This window comes from Eleutherodactylus coqui, chromosome 11 (genome assembly GCF_035609145.1).
Source record: "Eleutherodactylus coqui strain aEleCoq1 chromosome 11, aEleCoq1.hap1, whole genome shotgun sequence".
NCBI lineage: Eukaryota > Metazoa > Chordata > Amphibia > Anura > Eleutherodactylidae > Eleutherodactylus > Eleutherodactylus coqui.
The window spans coordinates 93,107,944-93,123,443 of NC_089847.1; the positions used below are offsets into that span (position 1 = coordinate 93,107,944).

Below are 15,500 nucleotides of genomic sequence, written 5' to 3' on the forward strand. Positions count from 1 at the left end.
TAAGTGATCCTGTGTGGACGGCCGAGGGCTTTATCGGCGTTTTTACTGCTCAGAATACGCAGTAAAACCGCTGATAACAACAAAGGTCTGGGCACTCATGTGAGCAACCTTAAAGGGGTTGTCTCGAGGCAAGGGTGGAATTTTTTTATTGCCCAGTCCCCCATCTTAAGCATACATTACTATGCACACGTGTAAAAGGGTTTTAAAGCAGGTTTCTACTCACAGTTCTTGTGTTTCAGCAACTTATAAAACGTTTCCCAAAGATGGCCGCCAGTTCTTTTCCCAAGGTGCACCGCGGGTTTCTCCCATGGTGCACCGCGCTTGCTGTAGCCCGACGTGCGCGCTCCCGAGACGCTACCAGCTGTGTCTCCCTGACAACCAGACGCCCCGCAGCCGCCGACCAGACCCACCGCGGCCACCGACCGGACCCCACAGCCACCGATCGGGCCTCGGGATTGAACGCGGCCGACCACGACACACGCTCTTGGGCCACAGTCACCCACCGCCAGGCAGCAGGTAACCGGCGCTAGGCCCCGGCTCCCCCGCGCTAGGCCCCGGCTCCCCCGCGACAGTCCCCTGACAACAGACGAAGGCTCCGGGGCCACAGCGGCAGTCCCCTCGCTACAGATGTAGGCCCCGGGCCACAGCGATAGGCCCCGCGGCCCAGCGGCAGTCCCCTCGCTACAGATGTAGGCTCCGGGGCCCAGCACTAGGCTCCGGGGCCCAGGCCAGTTAGTCGCACATCACCCCCGACCCATCACTTACCTGGGCGGCTGGGCGGCTTCTCGGCACGGCTGGGCGGCTTCTCGGCACGGCTGGGCGGCTCAAGTTTCTGCACCTTCCTCTAAGAGAGGATGGTAGCAGAATGGCCGCTCCAGCGCGCTCCCGAGAAGTTACAGCTCGTCTGCGCATGCGCAGAAGAGCTGTAGCGGCGAGCACGCTGAAGCGGCTCGTGCTCAGAGCAGAAGAACGGACTGCGCAAGCGCGTCTAAAAAAGCAAGCCGCCAGCGAAATTAGACGGAACCATGGAGACGTGAACGCTAGCAACGGAGCAGGTAAGTGAATAACTTCTGTATGGCTCATATTTAATGCACGATGTATATTACAAAGTGCATTAATATGGCCATACAGAAGTGTATAACCCCACTTGCTGCCGCGAGACAACCCCTTTAAGGGTTGGAAGTGCCGGGTTGCCACACACAGATCGGGTAGTCCCGCTGTAGTCAGAATAAGACATTTCCTGAAAATAAGCCGTAGTGCATCCTTTGAAGCAAAAATTAATATAAGACCCTGTTTTATTTGGGGGGAAATGGGGTACTAAACTAAGCAGTCACTTCTCCCAATATATAGTAGGCGTATGAGTGGTTTGCTCATCAGTATTTTGCACTTGTGCAGCGCTGCTCCGTATAGCAATCTGCCTGTCTGTATTCCAATGGGAACCTGCCCTTGTGTATCTTTGTATTGCAGTGATATTTAAGTTGATTTTTCCCTTTGCAGTGATAATCCTAAAGGTTCACATACTTTTGCCACCCACAAACATGTGATATTTTAATCACTTTCCTCAATAAATAAATGACCAAGTCTAATAGTTTTGACTCGTTTGCTTGATTTGGTTCTCTTTACCTGCTTTAAGGATTTCTGTGAAAATCTGATGTAGTTTGAGTCAGATATAAGCAGAAATATAGAAAATTCTGAAAGGTTGACAAACTTTCAAACAACTGTAGAGGCATTAGATAAGTACAATAGGATTACTACATTGCATATAAATTGATAGACTGTTTAAAGTTTAGCAGCAGCAGTCAGTTTTATTGAGTACTGTAGAAGCAACGTTGGAGAGTGAACATCTTATCACAGAAAGTACCAATCACATGAGCATCAGTTTTATTACTGTCAAATTATACTCAAGTTTGTTTTTGATTTATTATGCTAATTAAAATGTAAGCAAAGTGAAAATTCTTAAAATACAGCTGTTTCAGATTTTTTTTTTCATGTAGAGAATTGCACAAATTTACAAACAAGGATAATGTGAATTAGAATTGATAATGACATGGCTCACATAAGAAAGGAGAATAAATCTGAACCTTGCCTGATGTAGTAAATTTATAGCTCTAATCTGATGATCTATTTGGATATGTTTTGAGCTCCTAGTGTGTGTTGGCCTTCACAAATAATCCAGAGATTATACTGATGCCAGAACATAATTTTTGCTTGTTAACTGGGTGACCTTATATATAAGGAAATATGTCCAGTTTTTTTGTATAATGTAAATATTGTTTACTCGGTTATTTTACATACTGCATCTAATGTATATATAAATCCAAATTCATAATTCTGTAATTTGTAACACTTAAGACCATCTTTGTTACCATAACCACCAATTTTCATATTTCTAAAACCCTGATCAGTATTTCTTTATTAGATACGTCGTATTCAGTGATGACAATTACTACGCACTTACTACTACTCATATGTTTTTAGTAAGTCTGGTTCGGAACAGAGTACTAGAACTTGGTGGAATGTTTTCATTTTTCTATATTTGCTAATTGGTCTGTACAAATTATAATATTGTTTAAGGTCGTAAACAAAATATGTATAATGCTAATGGATGGATGATCATCTAAAAGATTAAATTGTGAAAATAGACAAAATTGTATGCCAGACAGTTTGAGCACAGAATGAGAATGTTACAAATACAGTACACATGGGGATTCAGTAAGGAAAAACATACTAAGTAATGCAGGGATTAGCGAGGAGTGGTAGAATAAGCACATGGCGGATCGTGACAGCCACACTTCTCAATTAAGTCATATTCATAAATTATAGTTGTTCCGTTTTTACATGCTACTGGCTCTGATGCTTTGCTTGATTGAAGAATTTGGCAGCACTTGCATACTGGTTCCATTGCATTAGGCCTAATGGAAAAAAAACAATGCTAGCTGAAAAGAAGTTGAGTAAGTTTAAATAATTTCCTTTGGCACTTCCCATCAAGACTGAGTCTCTTTCCTTCTTTAACCCTTCCATGACCAAGGGTCATTGATACACCTGTGTCCAGGTCACATTCTGCAGTTCTAGTATCCTCACTTTAAAAAAATCCTAACTTTTAGATTTTTCAGGTGACATATTTACACAAGGATTTTTTTTTTTTTTAGAAAGAGTTGTATTTTTCAATGGTACAATTTAACATATTATTTATTTAAAAAAAAATCTTAGTGGGGCTAAGAGCTCAGTCACACAGGCGCATCGGCATCTGTACACCGGCGCCGATGCGCCCGTGTGACTGCAGGAAGGAGACGGACGTACCAGAAAACGGCCGTCTCACTGCAGCGCTGGAGGAAAGAACACATGACAGGCAATGAAGCCGGTCACATGTTCTTTCCTCCGGCGCTGCAGAGAGACGGCCTTCTTTAGGTACGTCTGTCTGCTGGTGTCACTCACATGGGCGCATCGGCGCGGGTGTACGGATGCCGATGCGCCCGTGTGACTGAGCCCTTAGTAGGCAAAACCTCACAATTGAAACATTTTTTTACAACATTTATGGTGCAACAAAAGTGACATTGTATTTTTATTCTGTGGGTTAGTACGAGTACAGGGATACCAAATTTTGTGTCTTGTATGACATAGTAGCTAGTTTTCTGTCCCCTCTTCTGCTCTCCTTAGGCTTCCTTGAGCAACTGTAGCCTACTGTAGCTACCTGTGTTTTGTGTGTGTGTGTGGGGGGGGGGGGGGTTGTATGTATTCAATTTATTTTTTTAAGTCCAACTTTTTCTGGCCCTGTTAAGTTTTCCTTTTACTATCTTGACTGGTTGTGTGTCTAATGTATTATCTCTCTAACTACTCATATATATTGTTATTTTCACTGCTAACATATTTTTTTTAAATTGGGAAATGTAATTTGAAAGATTAGAAGAATAAAAAGAATAGATTTTTTTTTGTATTTACAGTGTTGTTTTATTTGAGGGAAAATACTAGCCAATTTTTATGTAACTGATTTGTGAACATGTTTCTTTGAAATACTTACATTGTAGGATTCATACAGACTCCACTACAGAATGGAATTGTTAAAGTCAGTGGACACTCTCCAGTCAGAAGAACTACAGGGCCAACATCAACTCCGCAAGGCTTTGGAGCTAAGGAGAAACATATAAATAAGTTATCTCGTCATCTACATCAAAGAAGCCAGTTAAAAGAAAAAATTAAACTTTACCCAGGACCAGTTTTAGACTGTGTGGTCCTAGACAATCACATACAGCTGCTTCTGATTGGCTGAGCACCTCAGCCAATCACAGGCAGCTCTCGCTAAATGAATGACAAGCGAGAGCTGCCTGTGATTGGCTGAGCGCCTCGCCAATCAGAAGCAGTTCTTTCAGCAGGCAGGGATTTTAAATACCCACCTGCTAAAAGAACTGCTTTGAAGAGTCGAGGACAGCGCAGAGAAGACGCGGCAGCTAAAGGAAGGTGAGTATGATTTTTTTTTTCAACACCACTTTTCCTTGTTTTTCAGTGAAGGGCTTATATTTAAAGCCCTTCCCTGAGAAACAAGTACAGGATGCCGGCAGCTGGATCCCCTACCGCAGCTGTCATGTGTGACAGCTGTGGTAGGGAATTCTTTATTCCTCACAGGGATGAAGAATTCCTTTGTATATGTTTTTTTTAGACTCAAATTCTTGTATTTCAAGGAAGGGCTTCTATGTAAAGCCCTTTCCTGAAAAACAATTCAGGGGTGCCAGCAGACCATTGTCTTCATTGCCGTGGCTCCATTGAAGGCAATGTACGAACGTTAATACCTGCGTGTTTTTGCACGTACAGAGGTGCACAACTATGTACGCACAAAAACACGCTCGTGTGAAGCCATCCTAAAGACTAGAATTCAGCCCACAAAAAACAAGCCCCTGTAGAGATCTGTCGATTGAAAAATAAAAATGATACAGATCTTTAAATGCAGCAACACAAAAGCAAATATTTAAACAAAAAAAATTGCAAAAGATAAAAAACCTGTATAAACTTGGTGTTGCTAGAATGGTACTGACCCAGAGAATAATGTTAATACATTATGAATTTTGCCTGTTGAAAGCTGTAAAAATGAAATCCAATAAACAAATAGTAGAATTTCTTTTTTTTTCGCCAATCCACCTAAAAAATGTAGGCTTCAGAAGAGAAGACAAAAACAGTTATAAACCACCTGCTGTCTTCTCAGGCTCCCTTGATGTTTGCAACAGCTGCAAATCCGACCTGTTCCTGCTAGATGCAGGAACCTTAAACCTGTGCTGTATTTACAGTGGTGTGGGTTTAAAGCCCAGGACCATGGTTAATTGACCTATTACTATTATGTCTATAATGATTGGAGAAGTGACATAAAATTATTCTAATCTTAAATATTTTTCATTCCTAAAAATGATTTTACCTTTGCATTTTGAACAACAGCCATCATCACTAACTTCAATAGTGCCCTGTTCAAAAGAAAAACAATTAAATTACTACGCAATTGAAATAATTACAGATGAAGACAAATTTAAAGACTCATAAATGGGAAAAAAAACGAACATGAGATGCTTGGCCTTTGGTACAATCACTGCCAAAGGTAATGTAGAACAAAATATAAATAAAACTCTACAATCCTTAAAGTGACCCTCCAGTATCGGGACAGAATTCTGTCCCACGGCCGGAGGGGGGAATAACACCTGCAGTTGTTCTCTGTTGCCCCGCCAATCTGCTGGTTTCAGGACCTGTTTTCGGCCTTCCAAGATGTCTGCAGAAATTTTCTATCTACCTAATGCACACTGCTCTTTGGCCAATCAGAGAGGAGGTACAGTACATTAGTAGTCTAACACTACCTGGGGATAAGGTAGTCTGAAGATTGCATTAGCCATCTTGGATAGCCTAAAACAGAACCCAAAATTAATGGATCAGAGAGACAGCAGAGAAGAACAACTGAAAGTAGTATACCCACATCCCTCCCCTTACAGAATTTGTCCCAAAGCTGGAGCATCTTTTTAAATGCGACTATAAATAACTTTTCTATATACTCATCTTTGGAAACCTTCCTTCTCCCACTTACCTTTTGATCCTTGTCAAGGATTGTGGGCAGTGGTGTGGTGAAACAAACAAAGCGAGTTATGAAACCATAGACATACATTTAATTTTCTAGGAAAATGGCAGTTCCACGTAAACACATGTTTACAGCATACATGTGGATACCATTTCCATACAGTAAACGGTTCAGCCTGCATTGTAGTCCAGAGCTGCATTCATAATTCTTTTGCTTGCTACTGTAATCGGTCCTCAGCTTTTCAGCACACATGCTAATAATTTAGCTGAGCATCTACAATGCAATATGTGCCAAATTGCATCCTGGGAAAATAAATACTTAAAAAGTATTGGTCCTTTATGTGGATATCTACCATATTCTTTGCTCTATAAGACGCCCTTTTTTTCGCTCCACAGTGGGTGGAAAAAGTCAGTGAGTCCTATAGAGCAAACATGCTAAAATCTGACCTGAGCGGCAGCTGAAACAGATAGTAAATCCTTCTCACTGAGCTGCGGGCCCTTTGTATACAAACAGGAGAGCAGAGTGTCCGACAACGGCTGATTGCTGCGGGCGGGGAGTAGCGGGGAGCTGTTGTATGGGCGGACAGTTCGTGATGAAGATTAAAGAACCCTGCGCACCCCATAGCATCCCAGGGGAGAGTACAGGAGGGAGAGACAAAGTAAAATAGAAGGAGGAAGCCAGGAAGGTAGGACACCATGAGATCTGAGCAATTGGACAACACTTATCTGCTGGATACACAACAGAGGGGGGAGAGAGCTGCATGTATGGTGTATATACTTGTGCCTAGTTATGCACAAATGTATACACCATACATAACCATAATGAGACATGCCATGCAGGATTCTGGAAAGTTGAGCGAAAACTAATGGAATCATCATTACATTGTCACTCAGCTCTTCCAGAATCCTGAATGCCAACTGCAGTGTTATGCAAGCATGTATACAACATACATTGCTATAACTAGCCAAACATGGCATTCAGGGCTCCTGGAAAGCTGGGTGATCAATTATAAGATCACCATTACATTTACACTCAGCTTTCCTGGATCCTGACTGGTAGGTTGACAAGTTGTATATACTTCATTCTGAGTTGGTACTACTTCTCTTTATTCCTCCTGTAATACCTCCCTAACAGCCTGGTCTGGGGGAGTTCCAAATATTTTTTTCCTATTTTCCTCCTCTAAAACCTAGGTGCGTCTTACCATGAGGTGTGTCTTATAACGTGAAAAATACGGTAGTTGGTTTAGAGAGCCTTACAGGCAATACTCCCTGGGAAAGAGTATGCGAATTAGAAGGAAGAAAACTATTGAGTAATATCAACTACATCAGAATAGAGTACGCTCCATGGTGTAAGAACTGCACTTCGCAAACGTACATGATCAGAAAAAGGTTAAAGAGCCATTGTGGAATGGAAAAATTCATCTCCGATAACCTTGGAATTAGGAATGCAGCTCTTTATGAGAACAGACTAGAATACATGTTGAAACTCAGTACAAGGGAATTAACGAGTAATATTCAGTATTTTGTCATACTCAGCCAACTACCGTTCCCCCAGAACCACTAGGTGCGCTATAATGTAAGTGCTCTGATCATTTCGAATGTTTCATTGCTTTAGGACCGATGACTTACTGTTTCACAGTCTTCTATTGTTACGTTATCACAAGACTTATTGTGTAACATGGTATAAAGCGCTCCACCAACTTCTATACATTCATAAGTTACACACTTGTCTTTCGCTGAAGATGATGATTCCCCTGGCTTTTAAAGAATAGACAAAAACAAGCATAAATAACGCATACATTTGAAAGTTTTTATATAAAATAATAATAATAATGAACACGTGTTTGAAATCCAGTGATTGCTCAAGTTACAATGGCCTCAGGATACAAAGTACAATGGCCTTTTCAGGTTGACTATAATATGAAACCAGATTCAACATACAATTCCACAGACACTGACGATTTGTGGCGTTTATGATTGATAGTCAATCAATATGGGCATTCTACTGCAAAAACCTCTCTATTGCTGAATTACATTCCCTGACTGGCTGTCTAGTAGTGCCTCTGTATAGTAAGGTGCAGTGCTACATGCTGTACTGTTCTTTACCCATGCCAGGATGAGCTCTGCCTTTGGACACCAGATGAGAGTATCTAATTTTTCTGGAACCCTATACAAAAGTATTGGTCTCCGCCAATCAACTATTATTCTTCTGACCTGCAGTGTGGCTATAAGAGAATCCTCATTTACATCCTGTGCTTTCTACAGCCATATCTGAAGAAGGGGCTGTGTCTCCGAAACGCATTATAGTATTGGCTGTCTTTTAATCATTCAATATAGAAGAACCGGATTAATTACTCATTAGAATATTGTTTTATAAGAGTTGCACCTTCTTATGTCCACCATTTTTATACTTTCCTGCAGTCTAAACAGTCTAAAGAAGTTTAATCTCTCTACACAGTCATAGCAGGAGCTCAACCCCTCTCTCTTCTTGTCAACTATTGATGACCTATCCTGATGATAGGTCAGCAGTTGGAAATTCCCAGAAAATTCCTTTACGGTATGTTCACACGGTAAGGGCTCAGTCACACGGCGTTTTTACGCGCTTAAAAAAACCGTGTGACCATGTCCATTGCCACCCATATGTTTTATCTTTTGTAGATGCGTTTTGTTTTGTTTTTTACGAACGCAGCACAAACCTTTTTACGCGCATATAAACGCCCGTGTGACTGAGCCCTTAATGTCACTTTTTGATGTGGAAACACTTATTTTGTGTCGGAATTCCACACGCAGATTTTGCCCCTTGACAGTGGTAAATTAACATGCAGATCTGTGCCAAAAACCACAGCAGAAAGATGTTTTTTTGAGAGTTTTTAGAGATGGAAGGTGCTCTGGATAATTCTGCAGCAAATTCGCCAAGTGAACATTCTCTTAATTTCTATTTTTTCTCACTTTGGGATGACACTTTGTGGGCTACAGAACCACTTACTAATTCTCCATAGGCTTATGATTCCGAATTACAATATTTTCAGTTTACAATGATCATCCTAGAACCAATTAATATTGTAACTTGAAGGACCACTGTGAAAAAAGAGCTGATTACCTCCAATAATATTACAACTTGTAACCAGTAGTAATATTCTGTGACAATGTCTTCGTAAATAACACATTTATTCTATGGAGTTTGATGAGCATTTTTATGTAACATCAAGATTAAATATAAGAACTGGAAGTTGTTTTCACAGGGCTCCCTATACAGATGAAAATGATTACCAGGTTATCATGTATTAAAACCTATATATGAACGTGTTACTCATATTACAAGGGTTGTCCCATTAGGACAACCCCCGCTCATATACGGTGTGTAATAAAGACCCCATTTCTCCTGCAGTCGCCACTTCAGGAGGTATTTGTGGCCACCTGTAGTTCCGCTGACTATATCAGTAAATCACTAGGGGTTTCAACGGTTGAACCTGCAGCACGTAGCCGATCACCATGGTGGTTTGCTATGGTGAAATAATATTATGTGGTTGGGACAGACCTTTAAACCCTTTCACTCGCAAGGGCACACACAGTTCATCATGGCAACATAGAATTCAATGGCCATTTCCTTACCATAATAATAATACTTTTCACAGTAACCTGAAAATCACAGCTACAAACATGATTTAGTACTTAATTTAACCCTTTCCAATTCAATGTGTATTCTGGTTTTCCTAGGGGGCTTACTCTTTTTCTGCTGTTATACAACGGCGTTATATGCTGGCTAAAGCCAGTAATGCATGAGGTGACATGTTGGATAGTATCCGACAGCAGAGAGGCTGGCAATATATAGTAAGAGAACCCAGACGGACGTCTTTTAACATCGAAGCTGTACAGCCTTAAATCATAATGTCTTTAGACGTCAGACAGTGGATTGGAAAGGGTTAACCCCTTAGGGACCACTTTTTAGGGATTTTACCCATGTGGTGGTTTTACTGCCCTATTTTTTTTCTTCAGCTGCCAACATAATTTTTGATGCATTTTTTTTCCTGTGACATATAGGGCTGTTTTTTAATAACTTTTTTCACTGACTTTTTAAAACTTTTTTGGAGGTAAAAAGCTAAAAAAATTTTAAAACAATGTATAGTTTATTTTTTAAATTAGTATATTTACGCTAAAATAAAGTTTCAGACATTTTAATATATAATTTGTATAGTTTTGGATTACAGGGCGTTTGTGGTGACGGGTTCGGTTGGCGTTGGTGGCGAATTATTTTCTTTTTTATGCATATATTTTTATTTTGTTCTGTAATTTTTTTTACTTATTTTTGTAACAATTTTTTTTACCATATATGTCCCCCATGATGTCATAAGAGTCCTCTGGCGGTCATTCACATTATCTTTTTTCTTTATTTTACACTCTTCCACTGTAGCTGGGCCGTCCATAGAAGTCCCAGTTACAGGGGAAAATATCCCCCTATTGTGACAACAGTCACTAACAGAACTGATCGGGGTCTCCTAGGACCCTGCAACTCTGCTGTGTCAGGGGGCACCGAATGGTCATGTGATCACCGGGTCACATAGTGGAAGTAATATTTCCACTTTCCCTCTCTAATACATAGCGCTCATTGACTATGTAAGCTTTTTTTATACCTTCAAAACAGCAATTTCTCCACTTGGCATCGTAATGATACATTCATTCTGGACACATTTTCCACAGCATGCATCAACAGGAGCAGTATAATTCTCACCCTGGAGTTAACACAAATTAAACACTATTTGCATAAAAACAGAAAACACCTTAATTTTACAGTCAGCAATCAAATTCTAGCTTTCATAAATGAGGTTACAACTAGAGATGAGCGAGCACGCTCGGATAAGGCAGTTACTCGAGCGAGCATCGCTCTTCTCAAGTAACCGCATTCTTGTCCAGCGCCTCCTGCTCACCCCCGCACCCGAGCCTGCTCAGACAAGAATGCAGTTACTCGAGAAGAGCAATGCTCGCTCGAGTAACTGCTTTATCTGAGCGTGCTCGCTCATCTCTAGTTACAACCCAAATAAATGTTCGTACAATATAAAAAAATACAAATTCTTACATAGTTTTCTATTGGTCACATGTATATCAGTATTGTGTCCTTATAGCATATGTATGACATTTTAAACCAGGATACTGACTTTTGCCACAATTCAGTACCGAAAACAGGATTCAAAGAGTTTTTTTTTTTGTTTGTTGTATAATAGAAGTCAATATGGATGTATGTTCCGATAGTTGCTGGAGCTGGCATGTGGGATGTCCATAAGTCCTTGGGAGTCCAGGACCACCCACATGACTCTTCTCAGGTAATTTACATACAGAGTGTGCTGTATAATATGTTCTCAATATATAAGTGCTAAAAATGGATACCGACATATTTAAAAAGCTATTCTCTCCCAGCCAGGAGAGTCAGGAGCATAGACAAGCACAATGTGCTCATCAGCTCAACACCTCTGCTTATGGGGAATGTCTGTAATATGACAACCACTTTAGCGTCATTTCCATTTACCTTAGTAAACACTACCCCTTTCATTATAAAATGATATATTAAATGCAATATACTATTAACTGTGACATTAAAGTGAATCTTATTACTTCATTTAACTCACCGGTTGACAATCAGCAGCACTCTGGATTTTACATTTCTGTTTTTCTATTTCAGGTATCAATTGACCATTTACTTCTTTACAGGTATAGTTAGTACAAATATCATGGGTATCAGTCGTCGTCTCTCCAGGCTTTCCAAACAAAACAAAAAAATCATTACTAAATCAATCCGTATCATGCTTTTTGAATTCATATCTGTGTGTTTTTGTACTGTAAGGATGTGCTGAATTATCAGATACATACTGATTGCTAATTTTCTGTTGACTATACTATAGAAATCACACGTAAGAATCCTCTGCATTGCACTCTGAAGGCTCTTTCACATGCACTAAGGCGTTTGTATGTGCAGCGGCCGACGTATTCCGGCCGGAAAGATAGTTCCAGGACTTTCTTTCCGGCCTGGCATAAAAGCGCCCAGCGCTGTATTTGCCCGGCCGGGCGTTTTTACGACACGGGAATACGGCCATGTGATCTGATGTATTGGAATCCAATACATCAGATCATAGCATATATCATCCGGCCGTGAAAACGGCGGCCGATATACGCTCGTGGGAAAGAGCACTGAATGCTTGTGAAAGTGCTCCATAGACTCTCGGTAGTCCTGCTACCCAGAAAACCATTCATTGGGATGTTCACATTCTATTTACATCTTCCTAAGCCCTCCCTGTTTCTGAGCCCTAGGCACATGCTTAGTTTACCTAATGGTTAAAGCGGCCCTAATTTTATAGGGAAAGCCAAACTAGGGACTCCAGTACAGACTTTCCTACAGTGGTCCCCTATACAAACACTGCACAGTGCATCTTTGAACCTCTATTACGTTTTATATGCTGTTTGATTCTATGCTTTCACACAGGAGCGATGATCGCTCAGTGAATGGAGGAGGAGCTGGCTGCAGACGGCTCCCGCTGCCCACCTCTATTCACAGTAAACAGGCAGCCATTTATAAATGAACGACTGCCTGTTCACACAGGCCAATCGCAGTTTGGTTTTTATGCCTGCCTAAGGTGAATGACGAATGACATGTGACCGAATTATCATTTGTTGTTCACCTGCTGATAGTGTTTACACTGAACAATTATCATTCAGATTCCTATGATCCAGCAAGAATCTAAAAGATCGTTCTGTGCAAAAAGGCCGTTACTGTCAGGTTTCCCCACAGATTACAGTTGATCACTGGAAGTCCTAGCAGGGAATAAATGTGTTTTCAGTGTGAAAAGGGGAATAAGCAGGTGCCAGACATCACTGGTGGTGGCTTGTCTTTCTTGAAAACAAAGGATCAGGAATATTGAAATTCAGCATTGCATATATCAAATAAATACACGCTGAGAAAAATTGACATCCGATGCAGTTTAATTATTTTGCGCATGCTAATGCATCCCTATAAACGTCTTGATTTGCGGATCTCCTGCGCAGTTCCACGCGGGTTCCGCAAATCAGATCCGCCTGTGGACATTGGGTTTTATTCATATGACCAACCTTATACTTCAACTAATGAAACAACAGAGATGTTAACATACGTTCAGAAGTAGAAGATCTCCATTCGGCATCACAAAACCACAAGATTTTTTGACACATTCTCCACAGCAATGGTTAGCAGGTCGGAAATACTCTTCATCCTAAATATAAAAGTTATAACTAATTATATTATTATATCAGTGAACTGAAGTATTTTCACAGAACAGGTCCAGTAATTACTTACAACTTTACAGTCTGCGGAGCTGTTAACTTGACAGGTCACTTTTTGCTCCACTGTAACGAGTTGTTCCCCAGACATCACACATTTATAAGACGTACAGTTGTCATTCGGGGAAGAAACAGATTCTCCTTCCTGAAAACCAGAAAGAGTAGAATATTAAGACCAACTCAATATATTCTACAGACGTTACTGTTCTTCATACTTCATATAGTCTAACTGCAGTAGGGTATAAAGCAATGGTAGGAAATTTGTGGGCTGTATGCTCCTTTTCTATTGCCCTGCTTTGCCCAGTACTTGAATTGGCAAGTAGTGTTGAGTGAACTAAACCAGTAGAACTCTGCTTCAGGTCAAACTTTGCTAAAAGTTCACTTAGGCACGAACCCGAACCAAGCACTTGGGGCTCATTCACACGAGCGTTGAATTCATGCAGTTATTAGCTGTGCAAACGAAACGCAGTTAGTGCTGCAGAAAATTGACTGAGCGGATGATCATCTGATCAAAAAGATGCACTGCTAGAGAGAAAAAGATGGGGGGAATCCCTGGGGAACCCCTTCATCTCTCTCTAGTGAAGGGAAGCCCCTCCGCGGAGATGAAGGGGGTTCCCCCAGGGTTTCCCTTCATTGCTGGGACTCCCTTCATCTCAGGGTGATCCTGGGATTCCCTTGCAGGGGAGATTAAGGGATTCCCCAGCAGTGCGATGCCAGGGTTCCCCTGCAGGGACGATGGAGGGATTCCCCTGCTGCTGGGGAATCCCTCCATCAACCCTGCCGGGGAACCCCAGAATTGTGCTGCTGGGGAATCCATTATTTTCCCCTGCAGGAGAATCCCAGCATCATCCTGAGATGAAGGGAGTCTATGGAGGCTTCTGCGATTTGTGCACCAAATATATGTTAGATCCTATCTTTTCACGCAGCAGGGAATTTCAGTTGCGGAATTTCAGTGGCTAATGTCCTATCTTTTTAGATGTGATTTCTTTGTGTGGCTAAAATTCTTTCGTTTTAATGTATCCATAGGAAACCATTGGGTCTAATGGTCACTGTTGTTTTGCGCATGTAAATCGATTTCCCATAGCATGCTATGTACGGTATTTGATACGGATCCTTGGTGCGGACGCCTGCCACAGATTCCGCAGCAAAAATTCACCTGTGTGCAGGCGGCCTTAAACAGTGTTATACACCAGTTTTAGGGATTTTGGTGAACCTCTGGTTGAGTTCAAACTAATTCAGACCGAACCAAACTTTTTGCAAAGGTTTGGTGAATCAGTAGGTTCCTAATCCTTAAAAGGGTTGTCTGAGATCCAGCTTCTTTATAAAACCCAGTGCTTTGTATGCAGAACATAATATAGAGCTCATACTCCCTTTTTCCCCTCCTAGCACCAGTGACTCCAGGTCTCCCTGCTGACGTAATGCTTACAGACTGTAGCCAGGCTAAGCCATCTAGCAAACAGGTTATTGAAAAATATCGCTTGTCTGACAGCGGCCTACGTGTGCGTACCTATGCCAGAAACGCATCAGCAGAACCTGCCATGTTTGTTTGCAAATGCATATTTTTAACGTGGATCAATAAAGTTTAGGATTTCAAAATTTCAAGCTAGGAGTGAACTGTCTTTTTCTACAGCACTTTCAACTCTAGGTCTTGTCAAGCGAGCATGTGCTCTCTCCCCACGGACATGGTTGGCGAGCTGGATATTTCCTATACTTATATAATACATGTTCCACCTACCATACTAACATAAGAGGCTGGTCCCCAAGACAAAATTGTCACCATGCAACCATTGTGTTTCTCTTCCCAATCAATTTAGATCGTAAGCTCTTATTGGTTGTTTATTTGTTTTTGATTACTTGTCTTTTACTTATTTGTTCCTTCCCCAATTGTAAAGCATTGCAGAATTCCCAGCTATATATAAATAGAGGTTATTATTATTTTTGAACGCACGTTCAGAAGTTTAGTCTCTCCGTTCGGTGTAGTCATCACACAGTATTTCTGGACACATTCTCCGCAGCACTGGCCAGTAGGTGGCATGTACTCTTCACTCTAAATACAAAAGTCATAATTAACAATTATATTGGTGAACATAAGTATTTTCACACAACAGGCTGATTAATTACTTACAATTTTACAGTCTTCTGGGCTCGTTACT

The 15,500-nt window shown here is 41.1% G+C and overlaps 1 protein-coding gene across 1 annotated transcript; it reads right to left on the bottom strand.

The window, feature by feature from the left end:
- Positions 1-2,331: 2,331 nt before the first annotated feature.
- On the bottom strand, positions 2,332-15,500 carry LOC136582199 (intestinal mucin-like protein). Its single transcript, XM_066583048.1, has 10 exons — positions 15,473-15,500; positions 15,296-15,394; positions 13,364-13,492; positions 13,182-13,280; positions 11,667-11,795; positions 10,677-10,775; positions 7,675-7,803; positions 5,402-5,447; positions 4,019-4,127; positions 2,332-2,912 (listed from the first exon to the last, which is right to left on the bottom strand). Exons 2-10 carry the CDS (start codon positions 15,380-15,382, stop codon positions 2,744-2,746), a joined length of 996 nt encoding a protein of 331 aa, XP_066439145.1. The 5' UTR covers positions 15,383-15,394; positions 15,473-15,500; the 3' UTR covers positions 2,332-2,743.

What these genes read in the sequence shown, in the direction of transcription:
- LOC136582199 (XM_066583048.1), bottom strand. Translation starts at nt 15,382, where the DNA reads ATGCCACCTACTGGCCAGTGCTGCGGAGAATGTGTCCAGAAATACTGT. An exon ending in GTGCTGCTGATTGTCAACCG is followed by an intron (nt 10,776 to 11,666) that starts GTGAGTTAAATG and finishes TGTTAACTCCAG; the next exon opens with GGTGAGAATTATACTGCTCC. An exon ending in GAGAAATTGCTGTTTTGAAG is followed by an intron (nt 7,804 to 10,676) that starts GTATAAAAAAAG and finishes ATTCTTTAAAAG; the next exon opens with CCAGGGGAATCATCATCTTC.